At 47.3% G+C, this 27,240-nt stretch overlaps 2 protein-coding genes across 3 annotated transcripts in view; both read left to right on the forward strand.

Moving 5' to 3' along the window:
• The window catches only part of MICAL3 (microtubule associated monooxygenase, calponin and LIM domain containing 3), a 160,398-nt gene extending 155,438 nt beyond the window's left edge, over positions 1-4,960 (forward strand). Inside the window, exon 42 of the mRNA XM_066550226.1 lies at positions 56-4,960. Within this exon, the coding sequence (XP_066406323.1) occupies positions 56-240 (185 nt within the window). The 3' untranslated portion in view covers positions 241-4,960. The remainder of the gene's footprint in view (positions 1-55) is intronic.
• A 3,370-nt stretch (positions 4,961-8,330) lies between these two features.
• Positions 8,331-27,188, forward strand: BID (BH3 interacting domain death agonist). Of its 2 annotated transcripts, none has more exons than XM_066550168.1 (7): positions 8,331-8,421; positions 19,160-19,261; positions 20,644-20,710; positions 22,526-22,712; positions 23,954-24,096; positions 24,889-25,092; positions 26,336-27,188. In XM_066550168.1, the coding sequence occupies exons 3-7, from the start codon at positions 20,702-20,704 to the stop codon at positions 26,345-26,347; spliced, it is 555 nt and encodes a 184-aa protein (XP_066406265.1). In that variant the 5' UTR covers positions 8,331-8,421; positions 19,160-19,261; positions 20,644-20,701; the 3' UTR covers positions 26,348-27,188. The 2 variants fall into 2 exon arrangements, with proteins under 2 accessions (XP_066406265.1, XP_066406263.1); XM_066550166.1 differs by lacking the exon at positions 8,331-8,421 and adding an exon at positions 10,745-10,848.
• The last annotated feature ends 52 nt before the right edge of the window (positions 27,189-27,240 follow it).

Consider the following 27,240-nt stretch of genomic DNA (forward strand, 5'->3'; position numbering starts at 1 on the left):
TGTATGTGTGTATTTCTAGCCTTGTGTATGCTCATAGTTCCTGATATCTCTGTAGATCATCTGAAGACAGATGAGGAGCTCTCAGAAGAGAAGAGGATCCTGAACGAAATGCTTGAAGTAGTGGAGCAGAGAGATTCCCTTGTGGCTCTCCTTGAGGAGCAGAGGCTTCGAGAAAAAGAAGAAGACAAGGACCTGGAGGCAGTCATGCTTTCCAAAGGTTTTAGCTTGAACTGGTCCTGAGCTTAGCACATTTACCTCTGCTGGTCTGTGTTGTCCAGTTGGCCTACCCTGAGTTTGCCAGAATTTCGTGGATAGGAAGATGTTGAAGGGGAAACCTCTGGAAGGTCCAACAGCATGCAAGGATTTGGTTTGAAGCACTCAGAAGCCTTTTGATAAGTGTGTTGGTTCCAGAAGCTTAAGTTTTACATGTCTGCAAGCCAAGTTGAAGAAATGAGTTGAGACTGTGGAGTCTCCTTGAGGTCCTGTACGATGGACCATATTTTGTGTGTGGTAGGAGGGAGGGGGGAATAATCCATGTGTGGGGAAGGAGGTTAAGGGAAGGAGTACCCTTAACTACATTGGATTTAAGGCAGTCCATTCCTTTCCCATTTTTACTACACCAGTTCTAATAAAAGGGAGGAAAGTAGCAACCTTTCCTGAAAAACCACAGCAGCCTGTAGCAGTGGAGTCAGCTGTCCAAGAGAGCTCCAGAAGCCCAGGGCAACACCTTCTTTGCTTTAGTCTTCCTCCCCACCAAAGAAACCTGCAGTTGATCCTTATGCATGGATATGAAGAAATACAAGACAGAGAAGATACCGCTATGTGTGATGGAACTCTCTGCCTCTTGGTTTTTGGAGAGAAGTGGGCATCAGTGGACTCTTTCCCTACCTTAGCCTCCTGAATCTTCTTGTGGGGAACAAGGGGAGCAGAAGAGAGAGGGAAGATGCCCACCTGCTTTGCTACACTGGAGAGGCAGCTACTGCTGGCCTTAGTCTTCATGGCCACAGCTCAGAGGCTGGTGGGCTTCCTTGTTCTGTTTTTATTGTGACTGTTTTGACACTGGAAAATACTGCTGTGGGACAGTGGTAAGTGTGTGCTGGGGCAGGGGTGTTCCCAGGCAGCATTCCCTGGTTATTAGGCCCCCTAAAAGGGAGAAGCCCTTAAGTGACTGAACCACCATTAAGACTTTTCAGTGTTTTTATTTTTTTTTCTCTGTATTTTGTTTTTGCACATTGGAAACAAAGCTTAAGACCTGCCTGGGCCCTCAGTCACTTTGACCCTTTTATGTCAATTAACTTATTTTTTTAATACTTGAAAGAAGATTCATTTTTGTATCTTTTAGGAAAAAAAATGGACGAGTGATGGGTGTGTGTGCCTGCTGCATCCTACAACTTCCACTTCAAAATTACTGGACGTTGTTACCTGTGGCTATTTATTAGTGTTCTTAATAATAATTTGATTGTTACACATATTTGATTGTGGAGGGAGTGTTTTAACTCTGTTAGAGAAAGACACTACTGCGGATTGGTCCCTGCTTCACAGCAAGGGCAGCCTTTATGTACCCATGGATGCATCCTGCCCTAGGAGTTTTCATCTATGAAAAAATCCTGTGCACTCATGGAGTTTAATAATCTATTTGTGTTCTTAGCATCCTTTTCTTCCACATCCCACATTCTCTCTTTTGGACTAACAAACTTATATTTATTTAAATTTTACATTTTTATAACAAGAAAGCCAAAACTGTGAGGTAGAAATATCCCATATGTCTCTTCCTCACTGAAAGAGGGGATCCTCACGGTCCTGATACAGTTTGAGGTATTTCCATGAAAACAAAACCAGCACATTTCCTGCTGCATCTATTGGAAGAAGCTCCTTTTGGCCCAGTTAGTGAATCTGCTGCTTTTCAGCCAGGAGGGTCGTGACTGTAACCACACGATGACTGATGAGCAGGATGTGCACTGAGCAGCTCAGCCCCACTCCCTGTGGGACAGACTCCCCGGGCAAGCCGTGTCCTTAACCTATCCTGCAGAGCTGAAACAGCACCGTGCACTGGGGATGGGTCCCATCTTTCACACGATGTGTCCAGAGGGTTTCCCTCCTTGGGATGCAGACTGTGTTCTTTTCCTGTTCAAGAAGTACCAAGGCTGCTTTCTGAAGTCTCTGAGAACGAGTCCCATTCCCAAGCACATTTGTACAGCCTACTGACTCTGCCAGCTTGGATTGACACTGCCGGTGCGAGGCACCCCAGCAGGGCTGAACATTCTTCAGTCTTTTGCCCTGGCACAGAAGTTTGCAAGGTTTCTTTCTGTTGGCTCTCTACCTCCTTCAGAGGGGTCTCCTGTAAGCCAAGGCCTATGATTTGAATTCACCTCTGACTTGGGAGAATGCCCCAGGCTGAGGGAGAATGGGTAGGAGTGTCCATGGGGACTCTGAGCAGTGCTGGTTGCTAACTGTGGAAACCCCTGTTTTCCACCCAAAGTGTTCTCCCTTTATTCCACATAAGGCATTACAAATTAATTCCAGATACTTGTGAAACCAAGCAGACAGACAGGCAGCTGCAGTGCTACTTCATAACTGTGTGTGTTTAGCAAGTGGTACCTGCCATTCCAGCATCCCAGAGCATTGGCTTTACCAGCAGGATGTCTAACAAACAGAATTCCCTCCTGTTTGCTGGTGCAGGGCCTGCTGCCCAAGTGAGACTGGCAATGATAGTTTACAGTCTGCATTTGAGGGGCAACTGGAAGCTGGAGTGCAGAAAGAGGGAAGAAAGATGGAAAGTTTACTGTAAATTGTCTCGTGCAGAGAATTGGCCTCAGACCATTTTATAGTGCACTGAATATATGGACCACATCTAACTTGTAACAAAAGGTCATTGAATGTGAGCTGTAGAACTAAAAGAAGTCCTGAAGAAGAAACAGCAGATGATTTCCCTTTCATGCTGAGGGACATTGGCCAGATCTTTCCAATGCTGAAGAGGGAGATCACTTCAGGATGTAATACCTTATTGCACAGAAAACCCACATATTCTAACCCTAAACTCTTTGGGTTGTGCTGAAGGCCTCCAGCAGCGAGAATGAAAACAAAGAGCTAACATCGCACACACAAATTTATTAAAATACACAAAAGGGAATGTTAAAAGGCCTTTTTATATCAAAATGGTTGTAAAAGGCACAACTTGTTATTTGCTGTTCAGTTGCACTTTAAGAATATGACTTGCATATCAGATAGTGGGTTTTTTTACTCTCTGAATATTTTTAATTCAAATTTTGTATTTTTAAAGCTGAAGAAGGTTCTTGTGAGCACAAGATTCCTTATTTGTATCCGAATCCGAGCAGGATGTTGTAGCTCTTTGCGCTGCCCGCAGCGCACACTCAGCCACGTGCGTTCGATGACGTTTGTCCATTTCACGTGTGAGGAGAACCAGGGGACCCTCAGCTCCCCAGACGTGGGCACACAAGGGTGGCTGTCCCCAGGTGACACGGTCCTGACCCGGGGCTGGCTGTGCTTCATCCCGGCAGCAGGTGGGAAGAGAGCTGAGCTTGGAACCTGAGCCGTGCTGGTTCTGAAATGGGCACACGGAGGATGGGGCAAGCCCTTCAGCCCCCTGCGGGAAAGGGAGGGGAACACCAGCTCCTGGGAGGAAATGCCCAGGAGGTAAATGGAGATGGGGGAGTGAGGACTGCCAGAACAACTAATCTGCTGTTTTCACAGTATCATTTTTTTTTTTAACTGTTCTGTTCCTTTTAACCATATTCTCATTAAAAGTCACAACTGGCTGTAAAATTCTGAGCTTTGGAGAACTAATGTTTGGGGAGGTGACAAGACATTTCAGCTCCAACTTTCAGACATATTCCTTCTTTCAGTTAATCAATACCCCCTGGTCTCACTAGGGCATGTTATAAACTGCATTGCTGAACATATTTTAGAGCAAACCACAAGTTTTAAAAGTCTGTCCTTCTCTCTCTGTCTCTGCATTTTCTGTAAATATTTGTTTGTATGTAAAGGCACCAGTGGATCCTTGGGCTACCCCCATGGTCGAGAATCTGAGTTTTGTGCAATGCCTAGGCCTCTGTTAGAACACGGTGCTTGCGTAGAGCTAGTCACCACATTTGTGTGCACTCTGGTGGGTTTTAATATTTTTATACATCCTAATCCTGAACGTTATGAAGTATTCTAAGTGGTCTAGACAGCATGATCTAGAGCAGCCGGCAGTTCCCTTTTGTGAGCAGCTACACCTTGTTTGGTTAACATTCTTCTAAAATGAGTTTTCCATTAAGTGTTTACACCACACACCGGTGGATTGAGAGAGGTGTTGTTGCATTGTAAAACCTCCCATGTGCAAACTGAAAAGCTGCAATGGGAATTTCAGTTGTCACTGTCTGCAAGGAAGAGCGCTCTAAAGCATACTAAAAACCAGTCTGTATATAATTCACAGAGAAAGAGATCGCTGGCTGTTGACCTTTGCAAAGTAACAGAGATGGGAAGCTTTCAAAAAGTTCCTGCTTTTGTATTGTGCTACCCTGCTACCCTGCCTGTACATGCCTACTACTAGGCGGGGTAGCAGGCAGATGAGGATGTGACTGAAAGCAGATGTGAAAGGGAGGATGCCATGTTCTGATGGCATTGCAGTAATTTCAATACTCTGTGGGTGCATGCGTGTGTGTGTGAAGTCTACTCCAGGCAAAGGGAGTTGCTTTGGCATCTGCCCTTTTGTATGAACGTGAACTCTGATATTCAGATTGTTCAAGGCGCTTACGGTTGGCATGTATGGAGCGTTAACAGAAAAGCAAATACCCTACCTGTACAAAACCAACTCTGTTCCAGCCTGTTTTCTTCTATTTGGTTGTGTTTTATCGTTTGTTTTTATGCACACTTGCTTCATTGGTGTTGAGATTTTAGCACCTCAGATGGCCAACTGAACTAAAAAAAAAAAAAAAAAATAAAGTCATTAATTATTTTTTCTTTTTTGCTGGTGGCGCTATTGTTTCTTTCCTCTGATGTCACTTCTTTGGTTGATGATTGATAAGGACGTGAGAGGAGGTGATCTAGAGATAAATCTGGGTGTTAAAGTGCCTGCCTTCAATTACTCTTTTGCTGACTCACTCTCAGCCACTCTGGATTATCTGATGAAAAAAAATCAACAAACATCCCCAGTACCTGTGCATATTCTACATTGTTTCTTCAGATTCTCAGTGAAGTTACTACAAATAGCCAAGAAGGGATGAAGGTAATATAAATTGGGTTATAGAAACTAGGATTTCATTTTTGTAGCTGAAGCTCACTTCCTCAGCCTGCAGTACTAGCCTGAACATCTGGTGTAGTCCGATGGTCATGTAGCAGCATTCAGGATAATATGGGGAGAATTACATCAATGCCTCTGTGTTGACTTTTTAAAAATTTTTTTTTTCTAAGAAGCAGAAGTTTTACACAGGATGATGGGGGAAATCCCAAACAATGTGTTTCATTTTCCCAGCCGGGGAAATCCCAAACAATGTGTTTCATTTTCCTGACCCTCCACCATTCTTAAAAAAAAAAAAAAACAAAAAAACAAAGGATAAACCCTGGTGTTCCTATGGTGGTGTGATAAAAGGAAACCTATTACTGCAGCGGGAGGATGACAGCCTTGGATTTCCCCTTGCCTGCAGGCTGCCTGGGGGCTGGGTGAGCAGGCTGTGCTGCAGGTGGCAGGAATGACAGCTCTCATTTGTGCAGCTCAGCAGGGCAGTAGCTCACTGCTTACGTTTCAAACCTTACAATTCTTCCTGTTCTTTTGGTCCCTTGCTCTCCCCCATAGTAGTGGGATTAAAAATAGTAGTGGGAGAAAGCTGTGGTTACCCAGGGATGGGGGATCTTTCTGCTGTCAGAAGGCCAGTCATGAGAATTTCTCACTTGATGCCAGAAGAAAAATGGAATGTCTAGAAAGTGGCTGCTGGACTCTGGGACACAGGAGGCTCACATCCATAGTTTCCAACACTTTATCGTGTTTAAGTTATATTGCAAATTTGTTAATTCTCAATCCCCATTAGGAACAAAGACATTCTGCTGTTGTACAAACTCTGGATGGAAAGTGGGGCCAGGAAGAGCTTTATCTGTTCCTAGCTTGGGCAAAACCTACGCCAGCCCTTCAAGATGAGTGCTCCTGCACAGATTAGCTCTGAAATTGCACCAGGGAAAGACCCTGTAACAAGTAAACCCCACCCCAGGAGCTCAGCCTGGTGGCAGCTGCTGCTTTCCTTTTCCCTAGATAATGAAAGTAGCCTCCAGAAGCCTCTGACCCTTTCCACAAGTGGCATTCCATGCCCAGGAAGCTGCCTAACCTACCCTGCGAGTTCCCCTTGGCACAGAACCACAACCCCTCCGTGCAGAGGTGAGGAAATTACCGAGGTGGGAAGGTGAATGTTCCCTCAGAAGCAGAGGAGGAAGGTTGTCAGTGGGTTCATCAAGAAGTGTGCAGAGCCTCTTTCTGGCAGCAGCAGATATATTTTATCTTAAACAGCCCTCCTGTATAAGCTGCAGGAGCTTGTGTAAGCTTGTATAAGCGACTCAGCCTGGCTAAAGACAATGAATGTAACTTGTCAGGAAAAATAACTAAGGGAAAGTCATTCCTCCAATCCCCCTGCCATTCTGGCTTTCCTCATGTTTTATAGGGTTTTTTTTGAAGAGTCCTCACCATCAGTGCTGTGACAGCAATTAGCAACTGCATTTTTAAGTCACACATACTGGAGAATGAATACCTAATCCTGCAAGGATTCTACCTGGCCACACATCTCTTAAGAACTCCAGCAGGTCCTGAGTGTATTTTTCTGCTTTAAATCCTAAGCATCAGCAGCAATGGAGCAGTTAGCAGAAAAATGACCCTATAGTGGGTGAAAGCAACAGTGCTGGTGTGTGGCTGTATCTCCTCCTGGAGCCACAGGAAAGAAGGGGCCTCATGCTTCATTGATAGATACTACTTGAGGGATATGATGAAGAGTTGCCTCCTTCCTTAGCCTGCATCTTTTTACAAGCACTCAAAATAAGGAACAAAAAAAAAAAAAAATCCCTGCTCTGGAAAAAATGCCATTTGGCCTTGGCACCTTGGTAACAGTATGAATGCCTGTGGATACCAGGAAAGTGGATAAACTAGTATTTCCTAACCTGCTGAGGGTGCTTTTCTGCATGTCTCAGGTGCAGAAATCACATGCCTTTCTGTAAGCCAGAGATAACATCTCTTTCTGGTTATTCACATGTTCTATATAAATATATGATCCATATTACTCAGATACCAGAAACAAACGGATATAAAAAACCCCACAGTGATTTCTCAAAAAAACAAACACACTGGGCAGAAGGGACAGAGGGGGACAGTGCTGCTTGGGGCAGTGCTGACTTTGCAGAGACAAAGCAGCTTCAGGAAAGAGAAACTTCAGTTCCTTGAAATTTACATATTTGTGTGTCATTCTTTTCTTCCCTTGAAATTTACATATTTGTGTGTCATTCTTTTCTTCCCAACACTATTCCTAGTGGGAAGCCAACATGACACAAACATGAATCAGAATGGCTCTGTTTCTTAGAATTCCAGACTTTAAAAAGCGCCCCAAGGTCAGGCACCCCAGCACACTCAGCTCGTCCAAAGCCTGAGCGTGGCACTGGCACCGTGACTGGGCACGTTAGGAAGGAAAATGTGTCAGGAAGGACATCTGTACTGAATGCCAGGTAAGCATTGCTCTAGACAGAGCTACGTTGAAGTGTAAGGCTGTATTAAATAGTAATTAGTTGAGTAGGACTCTATTGCTAGACTTGAAAGGAGGTTGTAGCAAGATGGGGGCTCTCCTGTTCTCTCAGGCAGCAAGTGACAGAATAAGAGCACAAAGTCCTAACCTGAACCAGGGGAGGTTCGGGTTGGACACGGGGAATAATTTCTTCACAGGAAGGTGATTAGATTGGGATGCCCAGGGTGAGTCACCGTCCCTGCAGGTGTTTAAGAAATACTGGATGTGGCACTCAGTGCCATGTTGGCAAGGCAGTGTCTGGTCACAAGATGGAACCGATGACCTCAGAGGTCTTTTCCAACCTAATTGATTTTGTGGTTCTGTGATTTTAAGCCCATAAAACGATATTAAACGAAAAGGTGCATTTATATGGCGGGGCGAGAAGTGGTTGTAGATGGCGTATGAGGAGCCTTTGGCCAAGCAGCACCAGGTCGGGGCCCATCAGAACTCCAGAACTGTGGGGGAGCGCGGATCGGGCGGCTCCCGGGCCCCTCCCGGCCCTCACGCCCTCAGCCCCGGGGCCGTTGGGCCGGGCCCTCAGCGGGCGCGTGCCGCGCGCCTTCCCGCCCGCCCGCCTTCCCGGGGCGGGGCCGGGCCGCGCCGGGCCCTCAGCGGGCGCTCAAATATCGGGAGCGGCGCGCACAACGCGGCAGCTGCGCTTCGGGTCCCGGTGAGTGTTGCATGTGGCTCCCCACCTGGAGGAGCGGTTCGGCGGCGGCACCGCGTCGGGCGGGAAGCTCGCGGGGTGTGCATGGGCGACGTCCCGGCCGCGCTCCGAGACTCGGCGCTGCGCGGCCCCGCCCGGGAAGCGCCGCTGGCCGTGGCGGGCTCGGGGCGAGTGTCGGGCCCGCTGCCTCCTGGGCCGCGGGGCATCAGCGCGGGGGCCGGAGGTGCCGGCTCCAGCTCGCAGCCCCCCAAGCCTGGGGGGGGGTGAAGTGACCCTGCGAGGGTCCGTGTGCGCGTTCTGCTTTTTCTTCTGGCTGCTGGAAACTCCTCTGCCTCCCGGCCGCTCTCCCGGTTCCTTTCTGCCCTCGGAATTCGGCCTTGCGCTTCAGCGGTGCGGTTGTTTCTTCCTTTGCTCCGTTTCGTGCTCGGTCGCTGCCTCCGTCCCTCCTGGGCCGTGCTGGGGGTGCCCCCCCCCCCCGCGCTCTGCCATCGACCCCGGTCCCTCCGCTGCTTCCCCCGGCGGGGTCCGCCCGCTCCGCGCCTCCCTGCGCCTCCCCTCGTCCCCCCTTCTGTGGCGGACCGGCCTCCCTCCCGCTCGGGTGGTATTTCCTAAAACCACACACAGTTCTCTTTGCCTTTGCACTGCGCGGTGAATTGCAGCATCTCGCCCTCAGTTTCTGGTGAGAGTTGTCAGACGCGAGCGGTATTGGCCGGGCAGTGCAAAGAGTTAATGGTATGGTGGCGACCCCTCAGCCTTCCCGCAGCAGAGGGATGTGGGAGTGGCACCTCCAGCAAGAAGGCAAGGTTTTCTAATAATAGCGCTAACCTAACGTGTTTGAAAGGAAGAGCAGGTGACTTGTACAGATGAGTCAGTTCAGCTCTTCAGCAGAGCTTTTCTGTCCGCTCCTTGCCTTCCCCAGAGCTGTGGGTGTCTGGCTGCCTGTGGAAGTGGCGAGCGCCTTTGGCTGGCCCTTTGTTTGCCGTGAGCAGCGCTCACGTTCCCGGTGACACACGGGTGTGTTGGGTTCGGGCTGAGGGAAGGCTGGAGCAGGAGACTGCGCAGTGTGTGTGAAGTGGAAGGGACGGAGTGAGCAGGTTTCCTTCCTTAGAAGGGTATTTCCGCAAGTTACACGCTCTGGTGATGGTCTCTGTACCTTGGAGTGACACTGGCTCTGAAACTGCTGAGTCTGGCGAAGGGGCGGATGTTCTTGTCTTCTTTTAAATGACATTTTGTAGTCTTAATAATAAATTTAAAAAAGAAGGCATAGTGCCTCAGAGTTATTTAAATCACTAAAGTCTTCATTCAGGAAGTCAGTGCTTATTTCAGAAACGGTGAACTTTTCTTTTTGTCTCTTGGAGTATCTGGGCCATAATCTTGTCATGGGATACTTGTTATCTGTTCAAAACGGTTTAAGTGTTTGGTGGGGGAAAGGGCAAAATGGTTCCCCGACAGGAAATTAATTTTTTAAGTTTTTGGTTTGGTTTGTTTTTTTTGGTAGAGGACTTTTTGCAAAAGTCCACCTGTGGGGAAGAGTGGTTTTTGTTCTAACTTCTTGTCACTAATCAGAATGAAACTGTTTTCACCTGCCTGTGGAAGCATAACATCTTAAAAGGTGTTATTTAAAAAGAAGGGGTTTTCTGTGTGGGTTTTTTTTTTCCTCTCCTTTGCAACCTCTGTACATGACTTTAGCGCTGTTTGGTGTCTTTAGGATAACTTTGCAACACCCATTTTTGGAGATCTCTTCTGTGCCACTGGTGTTACACAAAAACGCTGGGGGAAATGCATTGTATAAAAAGTAGCATTCTAGTACCCTGTTATTCCCTTGGATTTCTGCAACCTGCCTCTTCCCGTTTTCTTGTCTTCCTTTCTGGGTCTCTTGTCTTTCATTAGAGGTGACCAGCAGGGCTTAGGGACCTGCTGAGGTGAAACACTTCATTTTGCATGTGCAGAGTGTAACAGGTGATTGTAAACCTGTGGATAGGCTGCCCTGTACCAAGAAAGGCTGGTGTGACAAACCTCCCCTTCTGATTTGTCAGCACCTTCTTGTTTGCATCTGGTAACATTTGCTGAATTTAAGAAGAAAAAATGTGACAGATTTTTGGTTACGTGGTTTTGTTGGGTTCCTGCCCTCCCAGTTTCTTAAAACCAGATTAGGCCAGTTGAGGCTGTGAGTTCAGCTCAGTTTCTCCAGCAGAACAGTGTACAGCACTCCACCAGGGCTGTCTGTGCAAACCTGGGTTTCTGTTAGATCCTGAACCAGTAAGAACTGTGATATGTAATTAGGGAATTATATGGGGGGCTGTATATTCAATGAACACTCTCACCCGAGGTCATTTATGCCATGTTTCCCTCTGTTGTTTTTCCTCTGCAACGGGATACCGGAGTCATCCACACTCAGCAGGAGTCTGAGGAGCTGACAGATCAAAGAAGGTTGGGGTTTTTTTCTGTAATAGAATGAAATGTTTAGAGTGGAAGCAGGCAGACACATAAATCTAGTGACTGTCACCTTTGGAGACCTTCCTGGGGCAGCCTGGTGCTTGGAAGTCACGGGAGGGGGAGAAGGGACTGTCTCTAATAACTCTGAACAGGTTTTGTGCCTGGTGCAAGGAGTGCTGGTGTGACTGTGGAGGAGCAGCCTTGAGATGTTGGTTCCTTGATAAGGCAGCTCCTTTGGACTCTGGGTATGAACTCCCCAGCAGGAAAGAGCCAGCCTAGTCTGCGGTTTCTCTGCTGAGGGGAATTGCATGCAGATGGGCAGGTTTCATTTTCTCTGCTTAGCAGTTCCTAGATGAGCGAAAGAGCACAATTTACTATCAATTTTGGGTTGGTTTTTTTGGGTTGTTTTTTTCTCAAGCAGCTGCCTTCTCCTTTTTTTTCTTGGCATGCTTTGGCTTTTTGTCTGAGCCCGATTACAGAGTTTTGGGGGCTGGAATTACCTGCACATCTGTGTACTGTGCAAAGCCAAGTATGTCAAAGTATTTCTAATTAGTGAGTGGAGCTCATGGCTTAGCCAAACATGTAAAAGTCTTGGTGGTCTGAGCCCCTTTTAGTTTTGGATGGCTTTGCTTGAGGTTGGAAGAGGTTGCAGGGTGCTGAGTTTAGCTTTAACTAAAGCTTATCAGTTATGATTATGGTATGTGCATGAGGGGGGTCCCTTCCTCAGGTATCTTACAAGTCTGATATTTTTGACCCAGACAAGATAAGAAGGATGTAGGGATAACATATATAAGGAAATGTTGAGTCACACAGTGTCCAATGTCATTCTTTAGGTTTGGTAGCAATCTGTTAAGCTTCTGCCTTGATTTGTACCAGATGTCTGTAGTGAACCATGTGCTGACATCCTGCTGTTACCTCAGCTGTACTGGGAAGAGAACAGGACTCTGTGGAGCTGCCAGTGGTGTAGATTAGGCACCTCCTTGCACCTGGAAGAGACGGCAGGGATTGCCTCCTGTCTGCATCCTGAAGCAGTTGCTCCATGCAGAGCACAGGGCTGCGTTGGTGTCTCCTTCACACCCTTCTTGGCAACAGCTGCTCCAAGAGTCCTTCAGCCTCCTCCCCTTGAGTAGCCCCATGGCTGGGAGCCTTGTTAGCACTGCCTTGGGCACTTGGTGACTTCTGCTGTGGATCCAGTCTGCTGCTTTCCCTGTGTCCCTGCACCACCGTGGCACTGCTTGGCACGGGTGGGCTTTGGCTGGACTGCCCTTGCTGGCAAACATGAGGAAGGGGCTGTAGCCCTTCCTGCATTATGGGCATTCTGCTCTTTCTGCCATGGGAGGACAGTGTCATTGTGGCTTTAAACTCCTCCTACCTCAGTAGCTTGCTCCCCACTTTCTTTAAACTCTGAGTTTTTGTTCAGCTTCTCTGAAGTACCAGCAGGGGAGCTGGGCGGTGTGTGCCATCATGGCACACACAGATGTTGCATTCTTGTTTAAATGTCTGCAGACCTGCTCTATTTCCTGGTAAAATGCTGTTGCTATGACCTTTGGCCAGTTTCTAGTGCTCTTACTGCTGTTTATAGAATGGGCAATACCCAGGTCTCTCAAATATTCTGGACTATTTCCTTTAAGGACACATGTTCCTCGGTAAGTGTAACTTCTGGTTGTTCAGTGTAATTGCTGTAACACCTTTGGGTTGGCAGCCACGTGAAACAAATCCCCTTAGATCAGCAGTTGCTGTATTTTGGCTTTGTAAGCTCTTCCTGCGTTTCAACATCAGCCTATTCCTCCTAAGGTAGAACTGAAAGTGAAATGGTCTTGCTTTGTTTCATGCACAGTCATGTGTTTTCTCCTAGAACAGATGTTTTCTCACTGTGTGTGTAGACCTACAGCTAAGAGAGCCTGTAGGTGTTGAGTGGAAGAAGCAACGTGCTGAGGCATCTCCTGCTTGCCTGGCACTAGGAAATGTGTACTCCTGCAGGCACCTATTTACAATTTCCCTGTCACAGTTCCCAAATGGCTCCTGCAGAGTTTCTTTGAGAATGAGTGTTTTCTTAGCTCTGTATCACTGTGAAAGGTGTTTAAAAGAGATGATGCTTTCTTTTATGCTGGCAGTGTATGAGCTGCTGCTGTCAAACAGCTTTGATCACAGTATGAATGCTACTTGGAGTTACTATTATTTTTGGCTGCCTGGTTTGATGCACAACTTTCTTTTTAAGATTCTTGAGGATTTCTGTGCTCTTGTCATAAGAGATTCCTTCAAGATTATCATGATTACTTTTTAAAAAAATATTTTTGTACTGGCTTCATCAGTTTAACTGTCATGGTGGGAATGGAGGTTGCAGTGCAGCACAGTGGGAGAAGGGAATCACAGGATCTGTGCCAAACTTTCCTTCTGGGGATCATCTCTGGCTGTCTGTGCTGGTGCACAGCTGTTTCATAAAACTGAGGCACGTAAGAGATGTTAACATCTCTGATACACTTGATGTTTAGGAGGAGGGCAGCCTGTTGAAAATACATTTTTCATGTTCTGGGAAAGATGTCAAATATTGACGCACAGGGTCGTGGATGCTGTCAGAGCACATGAGCGCGCAGCTGTGAAGATTTGTCTTTGTACCACTTTCTTAGAAATGCTTTGGGTTTTTTAATGATGAATGTTCAGGGCCTGGGAGGGTGAGCAGGCTCCACTGATGTAATTCTGGAGAATACCAGCTCTGAGAATTCCCTTGACAGTAAATTGTCCAGTGCACTGAATCCTTGCTTAGCAGCTCCATGAGTGCAATCCTGGCTGTTGCATCAGCACCCTTGTTTTAGCTAAGCAGGGAGCTGCTGAAATGTTGTTATGATGTAATTTCTGATGGGCCACTCTGATCCAGTATTTAAACTTCATACTGAAGCATCTTTACAGCTTCTGTTTATTCCAGAAAACAGTGCAGATATCCCTGGTGCTTACCAGTCCAGAAAGGCAGTTCTTGCCTACTCATATGGCCTGAAAGGCAGAGGCAATGCCACTGTTAGGAGCCACCTGTGTGCATAAAGCTGTCTTTTTGAACTCTTTTTTTTTTAATTACTTCTGACCAGTTTCTTGCTTTGCTTATCTAACTTGCCAGTCAGGCAAAGGAAAGACAGATTTACATTCCTCTTTACTGCTGGTATCAGCTGTGAAATGCATCCAAGTTCCAAAATGATGTAGCATTCCTGGTTTTCTGACTGGTGGCTGCTCTGTGCTCATGCTGGCACTGAACAGTAGTGCATGCATTAAAACTAGAATTAGGAGCGTTCTTTTGTCCTGTAGGTGGCATGGCAGTTCTTGTATCCAGTGCCACTTTCTGAGAGCCTGTGGCTGGCAGAGCCTGTGCAAGTGGCACCTGCAACACTCAGAGCACAGTTGCCGGGTGCTGGGGCTGTGTCTGCTGCAGGAGCTGGGCACTTTGTCCCTACTCCAGTGTAAGAACAGCTTTGCCAGAGTGCGAGGGTGCAGTGCCCATGGCCCAGCTGGGGCATGCTCTAAATCCAGGAGCAATTCTTGCATTTCTCTGGTTGGACACCATCACTTGCACATCACCAGTGATGGCTGGAGCTTGTCCCAGTACTGCCTGCTCTCAGTCTGTTTGTCCTTCCTTGATAATGTCAAAACACTGGAACTGTGGTTCCTCAGTGCTTCCTGCTTTTCCATCATTTCCAAGAGGCAGACATAAGAGCTGCTTGCAGATGCACCGTGCCATTCTAGCAGGGGTCTGTTGCAGCTGCTGGGCTGCAATAGTTACATTTTGCACAGGAAGCCAGCCCTGTAAAGAGCAGCAGGCTTGTGTGGTAGTGGTGATGGTGCTTTTCCATCAGGGTTTGCTCTGCTCCCTCCAGCCAGGCCCCAAGGAAAGATAGAAGTATTTCCCTAGCCTTACTGAGGAGGTGACGTGCAGGAGGAGCTTACCAGGCTGGAGTTCCTTTGCTCAACAGCAGAGGGGAAAACCTGAGCCCAGTGCCAGATCCAAGAATCTGCCTGCACTCTGATAGCCAAGATCCAAGTCCTGCCCTTGCCTCTTAGGCTTGGCTATGCCCAAAACACGGATGTGGAAATTCTGTTTGGGTCCAGCTGTAGTTAGCTGAATTCAAATTCCAGCTGCAGGCTTCCTGCTGACTCAGTTTAAGCTCAGCTGTGTCTGTAGGCTGGCTGCTGAAGAATGCAAATGTTGTCATGCTGACTGTCACTGATCCAGTACAGAAACCACGCTGATGGAAAGTTCCTGCCTGCCTGCTTTTTTAAGAGTATAAGTAGTATGGCAGTGCTCCTTCTTTCTCATCCATGTGCTGCGTGGGGCTGGTCACCAGAGGCTTTTGAGCCAAATGAGAAGGGTGATTGATGAGGGATTTGGAGGTTTTTCTTCCTAAGAAGTCAGAGTACTGTCCTGATAACTGGAAGATTGCTGCAATTCACACCATTGTGAAAAGACAGAAGACCTTCAGAAACTTACATAAGTTTCTATCAAAAAAGCCTACTGAGAGCTTCTTTTTAGAATTGTCTCTAATAAACGTTTTCTTCCAAAGAAGAAAAACCCTTTAAACAAAGAGTGAAATGTATTTCTAAGCCAAAAGACACAGCTGAGAGTCTTGGTGTCCAGACTGAGATGATAATTCTGTGCTAAAGCACCATAAAGAAGCGAAAGTAAAAATGCCCCAGCTAAGGCAGAGGTTGTCCTGGTTGGATTTTAAGTAGTCTCATGATTCCTGACTAACAGGGCATTCCTCCCAAGAGCCAAGCAAATAAATGGGCAATTGACTGGGGGAGTAGGTGTGTCCTGCTCTGGGCCACTGAGTTGCTGGTATCTCCAAGAATGCTCCTCATGGCTTGTCAGCTTTGCCACTTCCCAAACGAGCTCTTGATGTTGCATCCTCCTGCAGAGCCAAACTGGTGGAAAACACCTTGGTTTGGAAGCAGTGTTCTCTGTGGCTGGGAAAGTCCTGACACTCACCAAGCCAATAGCTTTGGTGTTAACCACATGTACCAAACCATCCTTTAGTTTTACAGTTTTCACAGCTGTGTGTGTGCATCCATACGTGCCCAGAGGGTCTTGTTGAGCCCATCCTTCACCTGGCTTACACATTGCAATGTCTCTGTCCTCCCACCACACTGCTGCTCTTTCCAGAGCCTAGAAGCAAATTCTGCCTTAGGGGTGAGTCTCAAATGAGGCAAAATCCTGGGGTGTTCTGAACACTGGTATGGGCTGGCAAATCCTTTGCAGGGTAAGGAGCAATGGGGACAGGTTTCCTGTGGTGATGATAGTATCCTATTTACTCAGCACTGTTGCTTTGGCACACCAACAAGGTACCTTCCTTCCCTGAGCTGTTTAGTTCCTGTTGGTCTATGGGCTAGAAGTGGAGCATTGCTTTTGGTGACTTTGGGCTCTGTGATGTGGTATTTGCTTACACTCTCCTGACCTGAAGTGCTGCAGACAACAGTGGTACAGCTCAGAATATCCTCCAGTAAGGAACTTCCTAAGTCTGTAGTGCTGTTTCTCTTTCTTTATTTTCCAGTAAAATAAAGAAGTAGTGACTGGATATGTAAAGTAGTTGTGCCTGTGGCAAGTTCTCATGAGGACATTAAAATTGAGAGGTTTTGGTTTGATATATGGATTTAAAGTGTCAGGACATACCAAAGACTTGGTTTCCCTGCCTGTAGAACAATGTCCTGGCTCTGTAGCTCAGCAGTGAAATATCTGCCTACAGGACAGGGAAGTGCCACCAGGCCCTGGAAGGGAGAAACAGTCACTGTTTTTACTTCTTCCAATAATGATGTCATCCTGGCTGCCACACCCAAAGTTCTTACCTTTCAGCTGCCACACAGGGAAAGCAATGCTCAGATTGGAAGTTTCTGACTTTGCAGTGACTGATGCTTTATTGTGGTTTCTGCTTTGGAGATTTTAATTGCTCCTAACTCCAACGTGAGACATAAACATCTTGACAGCTCGCACAATAGGTCCATTGACCCATGGTCCAGACGCTGTATTAAAGGAGTCAGTCTTTACAGGCCTGTGCCTTCCCTGCTGGAAACAGTGTTTTTCTGAGCAGACATGTCTGCTGGAGCTGAAATAGTAACTCCAGGCTGAGCTGTGAGGGGAGGTGAAGAATCTGAGGGGAGGTGATGGTGAGCAGAGGCACTGTTTGTGGGGTTGCTTCTTTTCTGAGCTGTCTTGAAGATGTAACACAAGTGTGGAGATGAAAACTGATTTGTAGGGTGACTTAGCACTGCTGCAGGGATTCTGGGACCTGCTGCTGTTATGGCAGCCCTGAGAGCTGTGGGGAGTTCCCCCAGCAGGTAACCATGGTGTTACACAGTGTATGAGGCTTTTCCTTTGGATTACCCCTCACTGCTTGATGTGGGAGAGAGGCATGGAGTGCCAATTGTCTTGCAGTCCCTGCTTCTCCCTCTTTTCCACCCTACAAACTTGCAGTGCCATCTCTCCTTCCCCTGGAGTCAGGGCGTTCTGGCCCTGCCTGCTCTTGCCTCTAGTGATGCCACCCCTCGTTGCTGGACTGCAGGTGGGAAAAGCTCCTCTGGTGAGTTCCTTGTGAGGTTTAAAGGATGGTGTAACTTGGGAATGAGAGGGAGAAACAGAAGATGGGACACCAGACCTGAAGGAGCTGTGTGGCTGGAGAGCAGTCAGTCCCATCCCTCAGGGTGTGCTCAGCCCCATCTAAAGAGCCCTGGAGGAAGCATCCACAGAATTCACTTGAGAAAACTGCTGTGTGTGGGTGGAATGAAGTCTTTCCTACTGCACTGATAGGCTGCTGGTGGATGTGCTTCTCCAACTGGAATTGTTTTCTTGCCATATGCCTCCCCCACAGTCCTGCATGCCATGCAATGTTGAGTTGGAATGAACATGCCCTACTTCGATTCTGTAGAACTGATTGAAGGGTATTAAACTTGTGCTAAAGTACCCCCTTCATTTTTTTTCTGAAGAAAGAGAGAAGGAACAGGTTGTAGTCTAAAAAACTGGGTGTAGTCTTATGTGTTGAACACTTCAAGGCATTTAGTGATTTCTCAGAAGCAGCTCATTTCTCACAAAGAAATAGGAGCTTCTCACAAAGTTCATTTGTCTAATGAGTGAATTGAAGTAAAAAATGAACAATGTATTAAAATTAGTTCATGTTTCAATTAAAATATCATATTCTGTAAAAATTCATTTCGGGATTTCAGCAGTCCTAAAGCAGCCTTAGCAAAAGTTCTAGTTTGAATCTGAGTGCAGATGGTGTTTGTACCCTTTATCAGTCTTTTCTCCTTCTCCAACTAAAGATTCTTTTTACCCAATATAAAGTAACCTTTTTCCCTCCACCAGAAACAGTCTCAATCTGAATCTAAAACTACCAGGATTCTAAAGTCTTAATGATTAAAAAATTGGGGTGGTATCAGCATGATTACATTGGACTTTTTTGGGGTTTTTTTTTGAGATCCCATTAAGGAATTTGACTTCTCAGCAGGAACTTCATGAGTATTGAAGCCCTTTGCATTGATTCAAAGTAGTTATGCAAAACTTGAGGTTCCCGTAATTACTAGTTAACTAAAATTAAAAATAATTTGCCCTGTATTGTAGAAGTAGGAAGCCATTTGGGGATGGAGAGAAATCCTTTTTCCTTGTCTCTGGTGTGTTTTTGACCACCCAAGCAGAACTTTGTTAGCTGAGGGCAGGTATTGCCTTCAGGGTCATTCACTGCATGGGTGGTCAATCTCTGGTTTAGGAAATTCGGTTTATGAAGTTGTGTTCAGACTCCCTTGTCCTCATTTCTGCCATATTAGTACTTTGGAGTGTGGTGGAAGTTTTCATTGTTCTGTTTGTGTGTTTGTTTTATCTGTGCTCGTATGCAGGAGTAGACAAAATTGCTATTTGCAGCTATGGTGGGTGACATTTTAATGTCTCTGTTTTTGTGGACTTGGCCTGAGGAGTGTCTGTATCTGCACAGAGCTGATTTGATCCCTGAGGGAAGGGAAGAACCCACATGTGTTGTAGGTCTCTTCTCCCTGCACAGCCAATCTGCAGGTGCAGCAGGCACCTGGCTGGGCTGGAGCAGTCTGTGCTTCTTCATTTCAAGCAGAGAGTGGGAAAATTGCATTGAAAAGGAATGTTATCTGTAAAACCAGAATATGTGCAAACTGAGCCTTTACCTCACCTACAGAAATATTGCTTGTGTGGACAAGTTTGCACAAAGCCAAAGTACTGCCACAGGCTTAATTCTAAATCCCCACTTTCCTCTTAATCTCAGTGTTCTGTCTTGAGTTCTCAAACCTGAATTAACATCTATGTCTCTTCCAGCAAAGTGAATCCCAGAAGAAAAGTCACCCAGACCTGTTTCAGAGCCCCTTCAAAGAACAGGACAGAGGACTCTCCCCAGCCAGAACACTCCTTTGGGCAGAGGTGAGTAGCAGCAATAGGGATTTGAATGGAACAGAGGAAAATGCACAGCAGCGAGGGATAAGCCTGTGTTGCAGTTAGTCTGACATAAGTTCATGACAAGAAGAGCTCATGATTAAGAGGCTTCCTGTGGGCTGCTGTGTGTTTTAGACATATTGCAGGTTGTGTTTTGGTCTTGGACTTCTAAGAGCCTTTGAAAAGTTGGGAGATTCATGATCTCTTGAAATATGACTGTGGTTTGCTTCAGAGTTTGAATTTCTTTCTGTTTTCACTTCCCTCTTTTCTACCAGCATGCTTAGTTATTTAAAACACAGATGTGAGGGATTGTTGTGAAATAGTCATTTATCACTAGCCCAGGTCTTTGATGCTTAAACAGGCCTTTTGTTTGAGTTCCTTAGTGCTTCCAGCCCATTTTTGGTTTAGAAGGTGGCTGCATAACAACCAGGTTGTTGCCCTGGGTGAAGAAGGCTTGGTAGGGAGGGAGTGCCCACTTTCAGCCAGGCCCTGCTCATCAGAAGTTGAACCAGAGATTTGTGTGTGCAGCTGTGTGGGACTGTTGTGTCTAAGGCACCAAATGCAAGGTTCTGACCCACCCATCAGCTGCTCCTGGCAGGATGAGGAGGGAGCACTGTGCTCCTACATCTCCCCTTTGTGAGGGAGAGAGGGAGGGAGGCTCCCCTGTGCCCTGTGCTCTCCTGTGCTGGGTGCCTCTTCCCTTGGGCTCTGTCCTGCTCTCTCCCTTCTTCCTGGCTAGCCTCCCTGGAGGCTCTGCAGAGTTGCACTCAGGGGACTGGAGGCCTCTCCAGTCCTCAAGTTGCCACTTGATCCAACCTTCCCATCATAATATTCATTGGGAAGTATTTAAATGAGCCTGAGTATCCATGTGGATCTCTTGGATGGAGGGTGGGGAGAGGCACCCTCAAGGCCCTGTGGATGTGCAGCAGTGTCAGCTGGGTTTTTCATTTCAGAATATTCTGCTGTGCATGCAGACCTGTCAGCTCACCTGCTCTCAGGAGGTGCTCGGGAGTTCCTCTCTGATCACCCTGCTCTTCATGGCTCCATGGAGGGTTGTTTCACCCTTACCCAACAGCAGCTCTTGGCTTTAAAGCCCTGTTTGTAGGGTGTGTGACTCCACTGTCTGGCACAGTCTATGGCAGGAAGGAGATTTGTGCCTCTCATTCACTCTCACTGAGACAGTTGTCGTTTCCTCAGCCCTTTTTCATGACTGATGGTGTGTGATGGGCAGCTCTCTCCAGAAATAGGGATATGCATCACTAAAAGGGACATTTACTATGAGACATGGCCAGACACATAAGTACAGCTGCAAGATGTGGATTTATGGGAATTTTTTTCCTTTCACACTTTTCTTTCTTACTCCTTCACAGGACAAGGATTTCTGGTCTGAAGCAGAGGGTGACGGGAGCTGCTGTCCCTGAATCCATTATGGAACAGGTTAGAATCAAACGTGTCTGAAGTCAGCTGTTCACAGTGTGCAGTGGTTCTCTGGTACACTTGTCCTGAGATGCTTTGAAGGGGAGAAGTCTGTGTTGGCTGGTGTCCTTCTTGAATTTCCCAGAATTTGTGCAGTGTTCCTGGCACTGCTCTGAATACAAGGAAGTGGATGGAACCAGTTAGGTTGCAAGCTGCTTCCTTGCAGCTCTCAGTGTAACACTTCCCCTTGGGACTGCAAGCTGGAGATGTAGCTATATAAGAGACTACAGTGTTTATTGATAAAGCTACAAAGTGCCAAAACTAATAAAGGAATGGGCACAGCCCTCTGATCAGTGCATGGCATTGGTTTTTGTGGTGTTAAACACAATTACGATGCTGTTACTGAGCACACTTAAATCTTACACATTGAACTGTCTGTCATCCTCCCCCAGCCCAGCTCATGTTAGGATACAATTGTAATCCCCTACTCTGCCCTCCCACAAGCCTTTTGAACACAATATAATTTAAAAAAAGTATCAGTGATAAATCCAATGACCAGCCCAGCAGGCTGTTGGAGGGGATTGCCACCAGGTGACCTGCACTACTGTCTGTAAACATGCATGCTCAGACCATGGAAGGTGTGCCTTCTGTTCATCTCTGACTGATCATGTCCTTTATTTTCCATTTGTTTCCATTTCTGAACCCTGCCTTTTGTTGACTTTGTTCCTCCTTTTGTTTCCCCATTCAGATATGGTCATGTCAAGGCTTTGCAAGGTTCCACTCCCCAGAACTCCCTTTCAGTTACCAAGTTCATCCTGGTTGCATATTGTCAGCATAACAAACCATTCTTTAACTATTTTTCTTCTCCCTAAATAAAATTAGGCCTAAGTATTTTCTTAGAGGCAGACCAGCTGCATACCAGAGTAAAGATTTTCTTTCTGACTTTATTTCTGTGCTTATACCACATCCTACTCTCTTACCTGTTTAACTAAAATTTTTGGAGGGTCTCCTGGTTTTCTGGAGGCCTTAGTTGGTTATGAGGCCTGGTGTTCCAGTGTGGCCTCTTGCTCCCATCAGTCTGCCTGCCTCACGGACCTCCTGAACCTAATTAATTTGGTCACTCTGTGCTGCCTTGCTTGAAGGCTGCAGGTTGTGTGGCCATAGAGGCAGCATGTGCCCATTTACTGGAGGTGAATGTGCCACTGGAGGTGGCACTGATCTGCCATCTCATGTCACTTCTCTTGTGAGCAGCTGCTTGGGTCTCTGTGAGGAGCTAAACAGGTTTATTAGGGAGCTGGTTGAGGTTCCTTTGAAGAGGGAGAAGAAATGTGAACCTTGGGGTTTTTGCAGCCTTATGCTCTTATCTCTGTTTCCCACCTTGTTACTGCTCTGCTCTGATTACATAGAAGTGGGGAGCTCCTGCCTTCTTTATGCACAGCAAGTAGAATGCCCAGTTCCCAAACACAGGGTAAAAGCCTTCCAAACACAGGTGTCTGAGTAAGGGAAATGGATGGGTTTTGCTGAACTCACACCTGTTTCAAAAGAGGAACTCAGATTGGGGTTGCTGCCATTGCCACAGCTGGAAAGGTGAGGAGAAAGTGAGCTGGGTTTTCAACAGCAGTTTGTAAGAGCAGAGCCTTCTGTCATTCCCTGTGGGACAGTCCTGTGTGTGTCCACATCCAGGAGTCAGTCTGCATTTGCTGAGGTCTTGTGGAGCCCCTGCCTGATGGAGGAGGCCACAGAGATGTGTCAGGGTTGGAAAACAGTGCATGCCTGGATGCTCTGTGTGGGACATTTCCTAGGCATGGGCTTAACGGTGATCTCCTTATGTTTCAGATCAATGGATCTCTTCAGATGGAGCATGCATTGCTGTTCACCTTCCTGGAGGTATCCTCTGACTGCAAGTTCAAAGACCAGCTGCATTCCCTGCAAAGCCAGCAGATCATGTTGCACCAAGGGAGCGATGACGATGAGCTGCAGACCGATGGCAATCGCAGTGGCCGCTTCCGGAATGGTGACGTAGGTGAGCAAGCTTTGCTCCATCCCACATGTCTCTGAACGTGGGCTTTCTTTCCCCACTTCCTATCTTTGTTTGTATTTATTGTCTGTTTCAGAGTAATGTTTTCTCTATTGAGAAACTTCACTGTGTGGCTGTTGGTTGGGAGTTTAGCACTTAGTGCTTAGCACTTTCTCTCTCCATGGATTTCTAGAGCACCTGTCACTGGGTTTTGTCTGCAGTACACCAGAAAAAGGCACAAAGCTGCTACTGGTGATAGCTGCCCTCAAGGAGTGTGATAACCAAGCAGTTAAATTAGGCCTCACATTGCTTTTCAGGCAGTGTCAATACTTGGACTAGGATCTTGGAACAACTCGAGTTCTGGTACTGGGTGAATCCCCTTCTGCTCTACCAGTCTGGTGAAAACTATTCCTCAAGTAGCTTCTGGTCCTGTTCCTGCTTTGCTAGCCATCTGCAGGGTGGCTACTGCCCCTTGCCCAGGGTGTGTCAGCTGGCACGTTGACCTCAGCTGAAGCAGCGTGAGGAGGAGCTGCCACAGTAAATTTGCATAGGTCTCATGCCAAAAGCAGGTAGAACAAGGTCTAAGGTTCTCAGCTGAAAAAGGACAGATTCAGACTAGATCTAAGGAAGATTTTACAGTGACGGTGGTAAAACATTGGCACAGGTTGCCCAAAGAGGTGATGGACACCCCACCCCTGGAAACATTCAAGGTCAGTTTGGTTGGGGCTTTGAGCAGTCTAATCTAGTTGAAGATGTCCCTGCTTATTGCAGGGGGTTTGGATGAGATGGCCTTTCAAGGTCCCTTTCAACTCCAACTATTCTATGACTGCTGTATTTTAGGTGGTGCTTAAGAGACAAGTCCTGACAAGTCGCTTAAAGTCTAGAATAATTAGGTTGAAAAAGACCTTCAATGTGTTGCACAGCTTCTCAATTCCCCTTTCTGGGCAGGATGTTGGCAGTAACTGTCCTGTTCAAATTTTGGTTGGAGACGTTCTAACATGCCCTGCAATGATTTTTTTGGGCAGAGTGAGGCTGCACTTTACCTAAACTACAGATACAAACCCCTGTTTGCCACAATTTCTTGTAAGCAACCTGGGTACACTTAAAGAAATTGTGCTTAGACCTGTCATGAATACACTCAGGGGTGGGAAGGAGGTTGCTAATGGATATTAGCAAAATGCTGTGTCCTGTACTGAACCTGGTCTGACTACAGCCTGTGAACTAAATTCTGCTCTTGGTGTTGGCAGGGTTGCCTCCAACAAATGAAGAGGTTCTCCGGATCATTGCTGCTCAGCTCGCTGAGATTGGAGACCAGTTAGATAAAGAAATCCAAGAAAGAGTAGTAAATGGCCTAGTGCAGCATTTTATGAATGAGAATCTGTCTAATGAGGTGAGTGAAAAGCAGCCTGATAAGCAGTTCTCCTTTAAAATATTCTGCATCCTTCCTGCTGTGACTTTGAAGGCATCTGAAAATTAATCCCAAACATTTACCTTTGAAGATTTGTTAGAGGTGATTTTGTGGCAGAAGTTAATGTGTAAATTGGGTTCCTTGGACTCATCTCCTTTCTGCAGATGATGAAATGGTGGTTGTGGAAAAGGACTGACTAAGGCATTTTGTCCTTCTTTTGATGGCCCTGGAAAATGAATGGTCTGGCTAAGGCTTAGTTTTAGTACTTAAGATCTTGACACTTTGGTGCCAAGTCCTGTATATCTGCTGACCATCATATGGGTAAAAATTGAGCAGGTTAGTGACAGGAGCTTAACTTGTGCTTGTTACTGAGCACTGAAGAGACAGCAAGTCATGAGACCCTTTTCTGATGCTGTGAGTGTGTTCATAGACACAGTGTTGGGAGTAGCAGTGGGTTTAGGCCCCTTCCTAGATGCAGTTGGCCCATCATCTAAGATGCCTTGCTGCTGTGCAAGGGAAGTAGAGTTTGAGGTCTCCTATGTTAAAAAGGAAAAGGAAGGCTATCCAAGGATTAGATCTACTTTTGGATCAAGGGCCATAGTTTTTTGGGGGTGTTTTTTTATGTAAGAGGCTGGCTGCCATGGCTGGGAGGAAGGGGAGCAGCATCCTGGAGTGTTGCAACAAGCACATCAGTTATTAGCACAGTCCTGGCAGCGCTGAGAGCTCTTGCTGCCACAGCTGTGGCACTGAGATCCCTCTCTTCCTTCCACACAGGAGATAACCCGGCACATGTCCAGGGTAGTGAGGGAGCTCATACAAGCCATCCCCTCAGACATGGAACAGGAGAAGGCCATGTTGGTGCTAGCAATGGTCTTGACTAAGAAAATTGTGAATACAGTGCCCTCCCTTCTGCGCCGTGTCTTTGACACCACCGTGAACTACATGAACCGGCAGTTCCACAACTACATTGTTGATATGGTGAGTGCTGTCAAACAGCTCTGTGGGAGTCACAGCCAGCCTTTTAGCTGTCCTGGGTTATTCCCTGAGAGGTGGCCTAGCTCTGGACTGCCTGTGGCCTGCTGCTTTCCCTGTAGTGCTCTGGAGGTTGGGCCAGAAGGCAATGCCAGTCCCTGCAGAGCTCTGGAAATGAGCATGCTTCAGGGGGTCATGTCACATCTGCTTGCCCCCCCCCCCCCCCCCCCTCAGAGCAGCCAGTGAACAGAGTGCATTTGTTCTGTCAGGCAGAGAGAGCTGTGACTGCTCCTCTCCTCCTGCAATCTCCTCAGGGAGCTCTACCAATAACATTCTGGTTAATGATTCTTTCATTCCCTCAGGGAAAGAAAGCCTGACCTGAGCTCTACTGGCTGCATTTCCCCAGTGTCTTGACCCTGAGCTCTCTGCTCTTGTCTTCCTCAGCTCCCTAGAGCTTGGGAGAGCTGGAAGGGGAAAGGAATTGCTCTTGAGAATTAACACTAGCAATGAGAAATAGTCAAATCTGTTCCTGTTCTCTGTTGGCACTTGGGCAGACGCAGGAACACTCCTGCATTGCAGCCTTGCCAGGGACAGTGTTGGCAGCAACCTGCAGATGGGCCTGGCTCATACTGTCACTCTGCCTCACCCTGGGCATGGTGTCACTGTGCCGTGTCCTTCAACTCTGCCCTTCCCTTCACTCAGTTTGGCTCCAGCGTGCTGAGTTATGCCAGACATAAGTCACTTGTGTGAGACTGGCCCGTGCTGCTGCCCCAGCTGGCTGGCAGCACCGAGGGCAAGGAGAGGGCTGGAGCTGGCCCCGGGGCTGTCCCTCATTGTCCCCGTGGCCGTGTCCTGCTGCTGGCTCGGGCAGGAAGGAGCACGGCAGGTGGCAGTGTTGGTGCACGCTGGAGCTGCCCTGGGCAGGCACTGCTGGAGCTGGCCCCGGGGCTGTCCCTCATTGTCCCCGTGGCCGTGTCCTGCTGCTGGCTCGGGCAGGAAGGAGCACGGCAGGTGGCAGTGTTGGTGCACGCTGGAGCTGCCCTGGGCAGGCACTGCTGGAGCTGGCCCCGGGGCTGTCCCTCATTGTCCCCGTGGCCGTGTCCTGCTGCTGGCTCGGGCAGGAAGGAGCACGGCAGGTGGCAGTGTTGGTGCACGCTGGAGCTGCCCCGGGCAGGCACGGGGCAGGGCTTGGCACGGGAGAAGAACCCTGCTGCTGTTCATAATGCCCCTTCTGTTTCTCTCCCTCCAGCTGGGTGAGTGAGCTCTCCAGGCCTGTGTAGAGCATGGGAGTTACTGAAGATTTTCTCTGATGGATGAAGATTACCCTATTATTTACCCTTAACTTTTGATATACACCTGTGAAAAGGATGGCAGGGCTTCATAGATCGGCTTTTGTAGACTAGCACAGCAGTAATAGTAGTGTGAGCTGCCTGCCAGCTCTGCCAGTGTCTGTAGGGAGTAGTGCCTGCCTCTTTCCTTTCACAGTATTTTTTTTAATTTAGCAGCAGATTTTGTGCAGAGCCTGCCTTGTGCCTCCACAGGGCCAGTCCTCTGTGGTTTTTCTAAGCAGCTGTAGGATTTTGCTTTAGTTATTCACTTCCCAGCCCTGCTCCTGCAGCTGAGCCATGCTGAGTGTTGTTCCCAGGAAGGCCTCAGGATATGGAATGGGTGGCCATCAGCGGGGGTAGGTGGGAATCAGGTTTATTTTGATGAGAAGCCGGAAGCAGGAGGGAACAGGTCCCTGAAGGACAGGGTGGGGTGTGCCCAGAGAAGGGTGACTTCAGTAGTCACAGAATACTTCAGTATCAATCACCATCCTCCTCTGTTTCCGTGAAAAATAAAACTGACAGAAAAAAATGTAAAGAAAAGGGTGGAGTAGGCACAGGGAAAGTTTTTTGAGACTGCAACCTGAATATGCCTAAGAAAAACTAGCATATTTTGTAGTCTCAGGCTGAACAAACTTGGACTCAGGTTGTTTGATAAATAATCAGACAAGGTGATGAATGTGTCATCTGTGACCCATCTGCCTCAGGAATTTTCCAAGTATGTAAATATTTTGTAGGGTTTTTTAACTTAAATAAAAATTTCAGTTCTGATGGCTACTACGGCTCTGCAGACTTTCAGTCTCCACCTGAAAATTTTTTGTGCAAGTAC

Source organism: Molothrus aeneus, chromosome 5, assembly GCF_037042795.1.
Source record: "Molothrus aeneus isolate 106 chromosome 5, BPBGC_Maene_1.0, whole genome shotgun sequence".
Taxonomy (NCBI): domain Eukaryota; kingdom Metazoa; phylum Chordata; class Aves; order Passeriformes; family Icteridae; genus Molothrus; species Molothrus aeneus.

Excerpts from the sequence above, each read along its gene's own strand:
- BID (XM_066550166.1), top strand. The coding sequence starts at position 10,760 with ATGTTTCCCTCTGTTGTTTTTCCTCTGCAACGGGATACCGGAGTCATC. Across the intron at positions 10,849-19,159 it reads GAGCTGACAGATCAAAGAAG|CAAAGTGAATCCCAGAAGAA; the intron begins GTTGGGGTTTTT and ends TGTCTCTTCCAG. Across the intron at positions 24,097-24,888 it reads ATGAGAATCTGTCTAATGAG|GAGATAACCCGGCACATGTC; the intron begins GTGAGTGAAAAG and ends CCTTCCACACAG.